At 37.9% G+C, this 12,883-nt stretch overlaps 1 protein-coding gene across 1 annotated transcript; it reads right to left on the reverse strand.

Moving 5' to 3' along the window:
* Window positions 1-9,818: 9,818 nt before the first annotated feature.
* Window positions 9,819-10,901, reverse strand: LOC123221430. Its single transcript, XM_044644285.1, has 2 exons — window positions 10,254-10,901; window positions 9,819-10,115 (listed from the first exon to the last, which is right to left on the reverse strand). The coding sequence occupies exons 1-2, from the start codon at window positions 10,899-10,901 to the stop codon at window positions 9,819-9,821; spliced, it is 945 nt and encodes a 314-aa protein (XP_044500220.1).
* Between the last annotated feature and the right edge of the window lie 1,982 nt (window positions 10,902-12,883).

Consider the following 12,883-nt stretch of genomic DNA (forward strand, 5'->3'; position numbering starts at 1 on the left):
TATGAATGAGATACTCAAACTTTTCATTGGCTCTTTTGTTGTTGTGTATTTTGATGACATATTAGTGTATAGCACAACTTGTGATGATCATGTCTTGCACTTGAGGAGTGTCTTTGATGTATTGAGAAAGAAAAAGTTGTATGCAAAGGAAGAGAAGTGTGAATTCTTTGTAGACCAAGTTGTGTTCCTTGGATATGTAGTTTCCAAAGATGGCATCCAAGTAGATCAATCCAAGGTAGAAGCCATTAAAACTTGGCCCCAACTGAAGACTCTTATTGAAGTAAGGAGCTTCCATGGCCTTGTTTCTTTCTATAGGCATTTTGTGCCTAATTTTAGCACTCTCATGGCTCTCATCATTGAATGCATGAAGACGAATGGGTTTGAATGGTCCATGACAACCTCCAAAGCATTTGAGGAGATTAAAAAGAGGTTATGTGAAGCCTCCATCTTAGCCTTACCTGACTTTGATAAAATATTTGAAGTGGAGTTGGCATTGGGGCAGTCCTCACTCAAGTTAAAAGACCCATAACTTATTTTAGTGAGAAGCTTAATTATACAAAGGGGAGATATTCTACTTATGATAAAGAATTTTATGCTATTGTTAGGGTCTTAGATCATTGGAGGCATTACTTAAGGCCTAAGTAATTTGTTCTCTATTTAGATCATTAAGCTTTGAAGTTTCTTAGTAGCTAACAAAAGATAAGTGCAAGGCATACTAAATGGGTAGAATTCCTTCAATCTTTTTCTTTTGTTTCTTCCTATAAGCAAGGAGCTTCTAATGTAGTTGTTGATGCACTCTCAAGGAGACATTATCTATTATCCATACTTGATGCACAGGTCCTTGGGTTTCAGCTTATAAAAGATTATTATCATGAAGATGAAAAGCTTGGAGAGATCTTGAAGAAGTGTTAAATGGGTGCCTATAAAGACTATACTGTCCAAGATGGTTTCCTCTTCAAAGGAGCCAAATTATGCATACCTAAGGGTTCTTTTAGAGAGCTTCTCATTAGAGAGACACATGCTGGTGGGTTGGCAGATCATTTTGGCATAAATAAAACCTTGGAGATGCTTAAGGAACATTTCTATTGGCCTAAGATGGTTGGTGACGTCCAAGCCATTATAGCAAGGTGTGGCACTTATCAAAGGTCCAAATCTCATTTCAAAGTTGGTCTTTACATGCCTTTGCCGGTTCTGGAGTAGCCTTGGGAAAATCTAAGCATAGATTTTGTGGTAGCTCTTCCTAGAACTCAAAGAGGGAAGGATGCAATAATGGTGGTGGTTGATGGGTTTTCCAAGATGGCTCACTTCCTACCATGCACCAAGACTGAAGATGCAAGCAAACTTGCTGACTTATTCTTCAAAGAAGTGGTGAGACTTCATGGAACCCTTAGAACCATAGTTTCAGATAGGGATACCAAATTTTTAAGCCATTTTTGGAGGACTTTGTGGAGTAAATTGGGCACTAAACTCATGTTTAGCACCTTACATCACCTGCAAATGGATGGCCAAACTGAAGCAACCAATAGAACCTTGGGAGCCATTTTGAGAACCATAGTCAGCAAACATTTGAGAGATTGGGATTTGAAGCTTGCCCAAGCTAAATTTGCATACAATAGGAGTCCAAGCATTACAACCGGACACTCTCCATTTGAGGTAGTGTATGGTCTCAATCCTTTAACTCCTTTGGATCTAACTTCTTTGCCTCTTGATGTACAAATTCATAAGGAAGCCAAGGAGAAAGCTACAGCCATGAAGAAACTCCATGAATCCATCAAATTTCAAATCATGAAGACCAATGAAGCTCACAAGAAGAAGGTTAACAAGCATAGGAAGCCATCTGGTGCATTTCCATCAAAACAATGCAATAAAACACAAACTCAATTCTGGAAATTACTGTTCATATGGCATAGCAACAATTTGTCTTTCAATTTTAACCAATTAAATGGCCTCCAAATCATACAAATTATATATCAATGGAAAAGGCATTCCAAGAGCTTTCTAATGGTATATAATAGCAATCACAACTCAATCAACAAGGTATTCAAAACTTGTCTCAAAGTTTGCTGGCAAAAACTAGAAATTGCAAAATCATACACTATAAACAGTATCTTAGGCATACAACACACATTCACACCTTCACACTTTGGATTTTAAGGGTAACAAGAAAATTAACCAAGGCATAAAGGAAAGTTCCACCAACCTTGGGATCTTCCACCACCAATTCTTCCTCCAAGATGAATTGGATAAAAGAACAAACAAAGAAAGAAAAGCTATAAAGATTTGCTTGGAAACTTCACTATCAAAGGAGTCTAAAATTTACAAGTGAAAAAACCACTCTCATATACAAGAGGAAGTGGCGGCAAAATGAGCATTAATTAGACAAGTAAGCTATGCCCTTCATTTAAGCTTAGCCAATCAAATAAACTAAGGCCATACCATATTAATGAAGAAAATAACAAAAGGGAACAACTTTTCCCTAAAAAGTGGAACTATATCCACCAACTAAAGTTACTTGCTTCCTTTTTAGTTGCAATTCAACTAAATGAGCTTAATGGCATCTTGGAATCCAATTTAAGTGATGAGTGGCTGCCTCATCTACTTGGGCCTTAAAGTGGGCTTGTAGTTGTCTTCTTGGACTCATTTAAGCTTCCATTTCACTAAGGCCTTGGATGCAAGTAATGAGAGTGCACCCAAAAGTAAAGTTAGGCCAAATTGGAGATGACAAAGGTTCTTTGGACTTGCATGGAGCTTTTCCCTCATTCCCTTCATTAGCTTGGGCTGAGTGGTGCATGGCTAAGAACTTAAGGGCTAAAAAAGTTGAAGTGGCTGGAGATACATCACCATCCATTTTCAAACCTGGTGACTTGGTTTGGGTGCATTTGAGAAAAGAGAGATTTCCAAGCAAAAGGAGGAGTAAGCTAGCTCCAAGGGCTAATGGACCATTTGAAGTGCTTGAGAGGGTGAATGACAATGCATACAAGGTGAATCTTCTTGATGAAATGCGAGGAGTCTCGACCACCTTCAACGTTGGAGATCTTTCATCATACATGGAGGATGGTCACCTTGAGGACTTGACTCCTTCCCAACCCAGGGGGGATGATGTATCTCCAGCCACTTCAACATTTTTAGCCCACAAGTTCTTAGCCATGCACCACTCGGCCCAAGCTAATGAAGGGAATGATGGAAAAGCTCCATGCAAATCCAAAGAACCTTTGCCATCTCCAATTTGTCTCAACTTTACTTTTGGGTGCACTCTCATTACTTTCATCCAAGGCCTTAATGAAATGGAAGCTTAAATGAGTCCAAAAAGCCAACTACAAGCCCACTTTGAAGCCTAAGTAGATGAGGCAGCCATCCATCACTTAAATTGGAGCCCAAGATGCCATGAAACCCATTTAGTTGAATTGCAACTAAAAAGGAAGCAAGTAACTTTAGTTTATGGACATAGTTCCACTTTTTAGGGAAAAGTTGTTCCCTTTTGTTATTTTCTTCATTAATATGGTATGACCTTAGTTTATTTGATTGGCTAAGCTTAAATAAAGGGCATAGCTTACTTGTCTAATTAATGCTCATTTTGCCGCCACTTCCTCTTGTATATAAGAGTGGCTTTTTCACTTGTAAACTTTAGACTCCTTTGATAGTGAAGTTTTCAAGCAAAGCTTTGTAGCTTTTCTTTCTTTGTTTGTTCCTTTATCCAATTCATCTTGGAGGAAGAATTGGTGGTAGAAGATCCTAAAGTTGGTAGAACTTTCTTTTATGCCTTGGTTAATTTTCTTGTTATCATTAAAATCCAAAGTGTGAAGGTGTGAATGTGTGTTGTATGCCTCAGATACTGTTCATAGTGTATGATTTTGCAATTTCCAGTTTTTGCCAACAAACTTTCAGACAAGTTTTGAATGTCTTGTTGATTGAGTTGTGATTGCTATTATATACTATTAGAAAGTTCTTTGAATGTCTTTTCCAATGATATATAATTTGTATGATTTGGAGGTCATTTGATTGGTTAAAATTGAAAGACAAATTCCTACTGTGTCATATGAATAGTAATTTCTAGAATTGAGTTTGTGTGTTATTGCATTGTCTTGATGGAAATGCGCCAGAGTTGTGGTTGACATTATATACTGTTGGAAAGCTATTTGAATGTTTTTTCCAATGATACATAATTTGCATGATTTGAGGGTCATTTTATTGGTTAAAATTGAAAGACAATTTGTTGTTGTGTCAAATGAATAGTAATTTTTAGAATTGAGTTTGTGTGTTATTACATTGTCTTGATGGAAAAGCACCATTTCTTTTGAACCAAGCTTGAATCACCTCTAAAATCACTCAAGTTGAACTCGAGCCAACCTATGTTCATACTTAATTTAGTTTGAATCTATCCCTGCTCATTCACTTTCTCAAGCACTTCAAATGGACCTTTAGCCTTAGGAGCAAGCTTACTCTTCCTCTTAGTAGGAAACCTTTCTTTCCTCAAGTGCACCCAAACTAAATCACTTGGTTGAAAGAGTGAGGGCTTCTTATACTTATTGATCTTCTTCTTGTGAGTTTCATTGCCCTTTATAATTTGTAGCTTGATGGCTTCATAGAGCTTCTTCTTGGCAATTGCTTTCTCTCTTGCTTCTTTGTGAACTTGAACATTAGGAGGTAATGAAGTTAGATCCAAAGAAGTTATGGGATTAATACCATACACTACCTCAAATGGAGAGTGGTTAGTTGTTGTGCTTGGAGTTCTATTGTAGGAGAATTTAGCCTGAGCAAGTTTTAAGTCCCAATCCTTCAAGTGCTTACTAACCAAAGCTCTCAAGATCGTCCCCAGAGTTTTGTTAGTTACTTTGGTTTGGTCATCAATTTGGGGGTGATGAGAAGTGTTAAACATGAGCTTGGTTCCTAACTTACTCTATAAAGTTTTCCAAAAATGGCTTAAGAACTTGGTGTCTCTACTATAAACTATAATTATTGGGATTCCATGGAGTCTTACGACTTCCTTGAAGAATAAATCAGCCACCTTGCTTGTATCTTTAGTCTTGGTGCATAGAATGAAGTGTGCCATCTTTGAGAACATGTTTGCCACCACCATGATGGAATCCTTCCCCCTTTGAGTTCTAGGTAGAGCAACCACAAAACCCATGCATAAATCCTCTTATGGCTGCTCCAAAATAGGTAGAGGCATATAGGGACTTGGTTTGAAATGTGACTTGGACCTTTGACATATGTGATGTATATGCAGCTCCATTGTCATTTTTGGGTTCCAAGCCATCCTTAAGTCTCCATGCAACCTTTGAAGTCAAGAAGAATAAAGTTCTGGCAAATCCCAAGCCAAAGGAAGCATTGCACCTTCAATTTTGGCCCAAAACCACTTTTGGATATAGTCTTATTACATCCACCGAAGGTCCAAATGAATAGCTTGCTCTAATTGATCCAAAAGTGTAACTTTTAGAGTCTATCATTGGCCCAAACGTCCAAGCATCATTTTGAGAAGCCTAAAGAGCCTAAAATTGGGTTTTAGTTACATTGGAACTAAGTTAGAATTTAGTTGTTTTAGTTAGGAAACATAATTCCTAAAGTTAAGGAAAAAACAACTAACTTTTGTCTTTAGTTAATTACTATGTATGGGCTTGGTTAACTTTTGTGGGAAATATTGTATCATTGCCATCCATGCCTCCTATATAAAGGGATAGATCTTCATTTGTAAAAGTTTTGGTTTTGCTTTTGAATGAAAATTTGAAGAAAGCTTGTTGGCTTTTTTTTCTCATTTCCTTTATCCAATCATTCTTGGTGGAAGATTGGTGGTGGAAGAACCCAAGGTTGGTGGAACTTTCCTTTATGTCTTGGTTAATTTTCTTGTTACCCTTGAAATCCAAAGTGTAAAGATTTGAATGTGTGTTGTTTGCCTCGGGTATTGTTCACAGTGTGTGATTTTACAATTTCTAGTTTTTGCCAGCAAACTTTGAAGCTAGTTTTGAATGTCTTGTTAATTGAGTTGTGGTTGACATTATATACCGTTAGAAAACTCTTTGAATGCTTTTTCCAATGATATATAATTTGCATGATTTGGAGGTCATTTGTTGGATAAAAATTGAAGAAAAATTGTTGTTGTGCCAAATAAATAATAACTTTCAGAATTGAGTTTGTGTGTTGTTGCATTGTCTTGATGGAAATGCACCAATATGCCATACCTTGCAACAATGGCTTGGGCATCTCCCACCATCTTAGGCCAATAGAAATGCTTTTTAAGCATGTCCAAGGTCTTGTTAATCCCAAAATGACCTGCTAATCCTCTTCCCCCCGTAAGTCTCTCTAATCAAGAGCTCCCTAGATTGGTGGTGGAAGATCCCAAAGTTGGTGGAACTTCCCTTTATGCCTTGGTTAATTTTTCTGTTACCCTTAAAATCTAAAGTGTGAAGATGTGAGTGTGTGTTGTATGCCTCAGGTACTGTTCACAGTGTATGATTTTGTAGTTTCCAGTTTTTTTTTGGTAAGTAATGATTTTATACCAAAGAGAAAAGGATGTACAAGTGGCTTATCTAGGACAAAGCCCCTAGATTAAGCCTAACACAAGCATACCTAGGACAAACCCCTAGGTTATGCTGAAACAACAAGAAAACACAATAAATATTCAAACAATGGTACATAGAGCACCAAAGCTACAACACAATAACAATCACACTACATGGAATACAATCACAAGTGGACCGAACACCATTATAAGTCTACTCAAAAATTGCATGAGGTATACCCCAATTGTTTGCAATTGACACATTCTCACTAGACTTGTTAACTTTCTTCAAGCAAATTACCCTTACTCTAACACATTCTTTGATAAGCATTGTAACTCTCTCCTTAGGTAATCCATCTCTTCCAAAGCAAATGTCATTCCTAACCTTCCAAATGTGGTAGACGGTTGCACCAAAGCATAACTTACTCAAAATATTCTTGAAATTGTTCTCCTTCCATTTGTTAGCCAATTCCGCAATCAAAGAGGCCCACGGTATGGGATTGAGATGTTGATGACAAAGATTAAGCATTCCATTCCAGATTTGGAAACTAAAAGCACACCAAAAAAAGAGATGATCCATGCATTCCGGTTCCCCATTGCACAAAGGACATAAATTGTGGGAGATAAGGCTGATTCTAACTAATTTATCTCTTGTCATAAGTTTACCTCTAATACCTAACCACACAATGAAGAAGTGTCTTAGAAAGTGTCTTTTGAACCAAACAAGGTTGTGCCAAGTAACCTTTTCTCTTCTACTTCGTATTACCTCTCAAGCCGATTTGATAGAAAAGGTGCCATTAGATTTAGGGGACCAAATTAAGGAGTCCTCTCCACCCATTGGGCAGTAAGGGAGAGCTTTCTTTATCTCCAAAAGGTGACATGAATTTGCCGCCAGCCATTTCCACCTATGCTTTTCAGTTACTTCCTCTACTAGTGCATTCTTAGGAATACCCGAATCATAGATAACCCGGGATCCATACTTATCCAACAACAGTCCATGGGGGTGCCAATTGTCATGCCAAAGAAAAGTGTTTTCCCCATTGCCAATGATCTTCTTAAACTTGGTCTTCATTAGTTCCCTTAGGCCTAGAATCTTTCTCCAAACCCAAGAACTCTCACTATTAGGTTTTATTTCCCAAAAACATTTACCTCTTAGCTTTTTGGTCTTAACCCATTCCACCCAAAGTGAATTCCTCTTGTCAAGGAGAATCTTCCACATGTTCTTTATGATGGCAGCTTTATTCCAAGATTTGCATCTCATAATACCTAAGCCTCCCTTCACTTTAGGAACACATACCTCATGCCAAGCAACTTTGGCCTTTTTACCATCCATGGAAACACCACTCCGAAGGAAATTCCTTAAGATTCCATCTATCTCCTTATGGACACTTGATGGGAGAATAAAGATAGATGACCAATACACTTGAATGCTAAAGAAGACAGCCTTAATAAGTAAGAGTCTACCCGCATAAGATAAGAATTTGCTATGCCAAGAGGTGATACGCCCAACAATCTTATGAATGAGCAACTTGCAATCACTACTTTTGAGTTTTGAAGAAGTTATTGGTACCCTTAGATACTTGAAAGGCAATTCTCCCACCTCCAAATTGATAGAATTTGAGAGCTTGATCTTCTCCTCTTGGGGAACCCTGGAAAGGAAAATGTTGCTTTTGGAACAATTCATTTGGAGCCCGGACCATTTATGAAAAAGGATTAAAAAGTTTTTCATGAGAGCTATAGAATCATAATCCGCCCTACAAAACAATATAAGGTCATCGGCAAAGCATAAGTGAGTTATATTGTTCTTCTTACATTTCCAATGATGGCCAAATGAAGGATTGTTCTTGAGCTCTCCAGGCATGCGGGAAAAGATCTCCATTGCCATGACAAATAGGTAAGGGGATAAAGGGTCCCCTTGTCTAAGACCATGAGAGCTCTTGAAAAAACCCACTAATTCACCATTTATTCCCAAAGAGAAGGAAGGAGTTGTGATGCAACTTTTAATCCAACCTATGAATTTATCATGAATACCAATAGCTTCAAGAATTTGGTGCATATCCATCAAGGCAATGCAACAAGTCACAAACTGAAAATCTGGAATTTATTGTTCATATGGCACAGCAGCATTTTGTCTTCCAATTTGACCAATCAAATGACTTCCAAAACATACAAATTATGGTTCATTGGAAAGGGCATTCAAAGAGCTTTCTAATGATATATGATAGCAATCACAACTCAATCAACAAGGCATTCAAAACTAGTTTCAAAGTTGGATGGCAAAATCTGAAAATGGCAAAATTACATACTGTGAACAGTACCCGGGCATATAACACACATTCACACTTTGGATTTCAAGGGGTAACAAGAAAGTTAACCAAGGCATAAAGGAAATTTCCACCAACCTTGGGGTCTTCCACCACCAATTCTTCCTCCAAGATGAATTGGATAAAGGAAAGAGCAACTAAAGAAAAGCTACAAAGCTTTACTTAAATTTTTCATTAGCAAAGAAGTCTAGCTTACAAATGAAAATCCACTTCCATATATACAAGAGCAAGTGGCGGCAAAATGGAGCATTAATTTTGACATGGAAGCTTTTCCCTTCATTTAAGCTTAACCATTCATTCAATACTAAGGCCATACTATATTAATTCAAGAAAACAACAAAAAGGGACAACTTTTCCCTAAAAGGTGGAACTATGTCCACCAACTAAAGTTACTTGCTTCCCATTTAGTTGCAATCCAACTAAATGGGCTTCATGGCATCTTGGGCTTCAAGTGGGCTTGGAGTTGGCTTCTTGGACTCATTTAAGTTTCCATTTCATTAAGGCCTTGGATGCAAGTAATGAAATTGCACCCAAAAGTAAAGTTGGGCCAATGTGGAAAAAACAATGAATCTTTGGGCTTGCATGGAGCTAATTCTTCATTCTCAATGGTGGCTTGAGCCAAATGGAGACTTGATAGAGAATTGGAAGCTAGGGTTGGAGAGGTAGCCGAAAATACATCAGAATTGCAAGAATGAAATCCCAATGAACCGTGTCATATGCCTTCAAGAGATCAATCTTCATAGCACACTTCTTATCTTTGCTCCCTTTATTATAGTTATGCATAAGGTCTTGACACAACATGATGTTCTCTCCAATATTTCGTCCACCCACAAAGGCTTCTTGGGCTTTATCAATGAAGTTTGGGAGGATGACTTTAAGACGATCGACAAGGATCTTTGAGATGCATTTGTAAATAGTATTACAACAAGCTATAGGCTTATAGTCCTTACACATTGAAGAGTTAGCAACCTTAAGGACAAGTGCAAGGATAGTACAATTTACCTCTTTAAGTAGATGACCCAAGGAGAAGAAATGCTTAATAGCTTTAACCACATCACTTCTAACAATCTCCCAAGCTGCCTTAAAAAAGAATGCACCATATCCATCTGGCCCGGAGCTTTGTTGTTGTCCATGGCAAAGATAATGGTTTTGATTTCATCCTCCTCCACATCCTTAATCATGTTCTCCTTATCTTGATACTCCATTCGGAAAGTTACCAGGCATTGAATTTCCTCAATATTAGAATTGCATGAATCCGTGGAGTTGAGGACCTTCTTGAAGCAGCTTACAAATTCCTTTTTTACATCTCCCATATCACTCACAAAAGTCCCATCATCTAGGCACACACCATTGATAAAATTACTACTCCTTCGTGCTTTGATGCATTTGAAGAAATATTTAGTGTTTTGATCCCCTTCTTGAAGCCAATGGACCTTTGCTTTTTGGTGAGCCAAGGATTCTTCAGCTCCACTAAGTCTTGAGTAATTCTCCAACCAAGCCTTTTCTTCCTTTGCTAAGTCTTCATCATGAGGGTTGCTTTGGAGCCTATTCTGAACATCCTCTAGCTTATCTTTTGCTTCTACCACCTTCTCTAAAATTCTCCAAAAACCATCCCTATTTAGCCTTCTTAACTCACCTTTTAATCTTTTAAGTTTGTTGATGAGATTAAACATAGGGCTACCTTCAATGTCCCCTTTCCAAACCTCCTTCACAATACTAAGGAAGCTTTTATGATTTGCCCACATGTTGTAGAATTTAAAAGGGACCTTCCTTCTCTTTTCACAGCGCCCACAAGTCACAATACATGGGGAATGATCTGAAATAGAAGGGTTGAGAAACATGGCTAAAGATTCCGTAAAAACATCTTTCCAATGTTCGTTCACAAGTGCTCTATCCAACTTACATGCTATCCTCCTTTGCCCTTTACTACAATTACTCCAAGTGAGCTGATTTCCCATATACCGAAGATCATCTAGATTTGCCTCTCCACAACACTTATTTAAGTCATCACAATACGTATCTCCCCATGACACCCCTCCTAGTTTCTCATTCGGACCTCTAATCGCATTGAAGTCACCCATAATTAGCCACAATTTCCTACCCATCTGATTTGAGTACATAGCTATTTCCCTCTAAGGGCTTCTCCTATCCAGTGGGTGGTTAAAACCATAAACTATTGTTATGGCTATATGAGTTTTCTCCTTTACTAACCAAGCCTCTCTATAGATAAATTGAGGGTTCTTCTTTATAATGTCTAATATGATATTCCACTCTACCCAAATTCTCCCATTGGGGTGTATATCATTATTATTGTCATACTCCCTCTCCTTTCAAATATTACAATTCACTCTAATTAAATTATCATTTCCTACTTTTGTTTCCAACACAGCCATTAAATCAATGTTATTATACTTAATGAAGTGTCTTAGCTCCCTTTTGCTTGATAGGAGCATTAAAGCCCCTAATATTCCAGCATGTAACCTTGGTCATTTGGATAATGAGGGAGGGGAATTTGCTTTCATAAGCTTTGCCAATTTCTTCCCCAAATTCTTACTCTTCAAGTCCACATCCTTCTTCCTAAGATCCATCTCATCCACCTTTAGCTTTCCACCAAATGGGACAATTGTTGGAGAGGCTTCATTATCCGTATCCTCCACAACACTTGTGGAGGTTCCATCACACTCCGGAACAATTCCACTTGCTGCCGTGAGTTGACAATTCTTGGATGTGCTGGCTGCATTCACCTTTTCCTTTCCTTCCGAATTTACACCTTCAGTGGATTTCTCCAGGTTCCCCTCCTTATGCTTCTTTTTTGGTGCATATCCATCAAGGCAATGCAACAATTCACAAACTCAAATATGGAAATTAATGTTCATATGGCACAACAACACTTTGTCTTCCAATTTAACCAATCAAATGACCTCCAAAACATACAAAGTATAGATCATTGGAAAGGGTATTAAAAGAGCTTTCTAATAGTATATTATAGCAATCACAACTCAACCAATAAGGCATTCAAAACTTGTTTCAAAGTTTGATGACAAAATCTGAAAATGGCAAAATCACACACTGCGAATAGTATCCGGGCATACAACACACATTCACACTTTGGATTTCAACAGTAACAAGAAAGTTAACCAAGGCATAAAGAAAATTTCCACCAAACTTGGGGTCTTCCACCACCAATTCTTCCTCCAAGATGAATTGGATAAAGGAAAAAACAACTAAAGAAAAACTACAAAGCTTTACTTGAATATTTCATTATCAAATAAGTCTAGCCTTTTACAAGTGAAAATCCACTTTCATATACAAGAGCAAGTGGTGGCAAAAATTGGGCATTAATTTGACATGGAAGCTTTTCCCTTCATTTAAGCTTAACCATTCATTCAATAATAAGGCCATACCATATTAATTGAAGAAAACAACAAAAGGGAACAACTCTTCCCTAAAAGGTGGAATTATGTCCACCAACTAAAGTTACTTGCTTCCCTTTTAGTTGCAATCCAACTAAATGGGCTTCATGGCATCTTGGGCTACATTTAAGTGATGGAGGGCTGCCTCATCTACTTGGGCTTCAAGTGGGCTTGTAGTTGGCTTCTTGGACTCATTTAAGTTTCCATTTCATTAAGGCCTTAGATGCAAGTAATGAGATTGCACCCAAAAGTAAAGTTGGGCCAAGGTGGAAAAAGCAATGAATCTTTAGGCTTGCATGGAGCTAATTCTTCATTCTCAATGGTGGCTTGAGCCAAATGGAGATTTGATAGAGACTTGGAAGCTAGGGTTGGAGAGGTAGCCGAAAATACTTCATTTTTTCTTGCTCATAGGCCTCAATAAGGGCTAACACCGAGAATCTATTACTCTTATGAGTGTTTACCACTTGCATCATGTTATCTTTCCCATATTGTTTCTTAGACACCACCGTTCCAGCCCCCTCCTTTAGAAATTTTCATGATGATGAGTTGCCTTCTAGCTTATAGGCAAAAGAACAGTTTGTTGTGAAGTGTCCAAAGCATTAGCATACATTGCATTTTAGAGGTTTCCAACTATATTCTACATTGATCAC

This window comes from Mangifera indica, chromosome 7 (assembly GCF_011075055.1).
Source record: "Mangifera indica cultivar Alphonso chromosome 7, CATAS_Mindica_2.1, whole genome shotgun sequence".
NCBI lineage: Eukaryota > Viridiplantae > Streptophyta > Magnoliopsida > Sapindales > Anacardiaceae > Mangifera > Mangifera indica.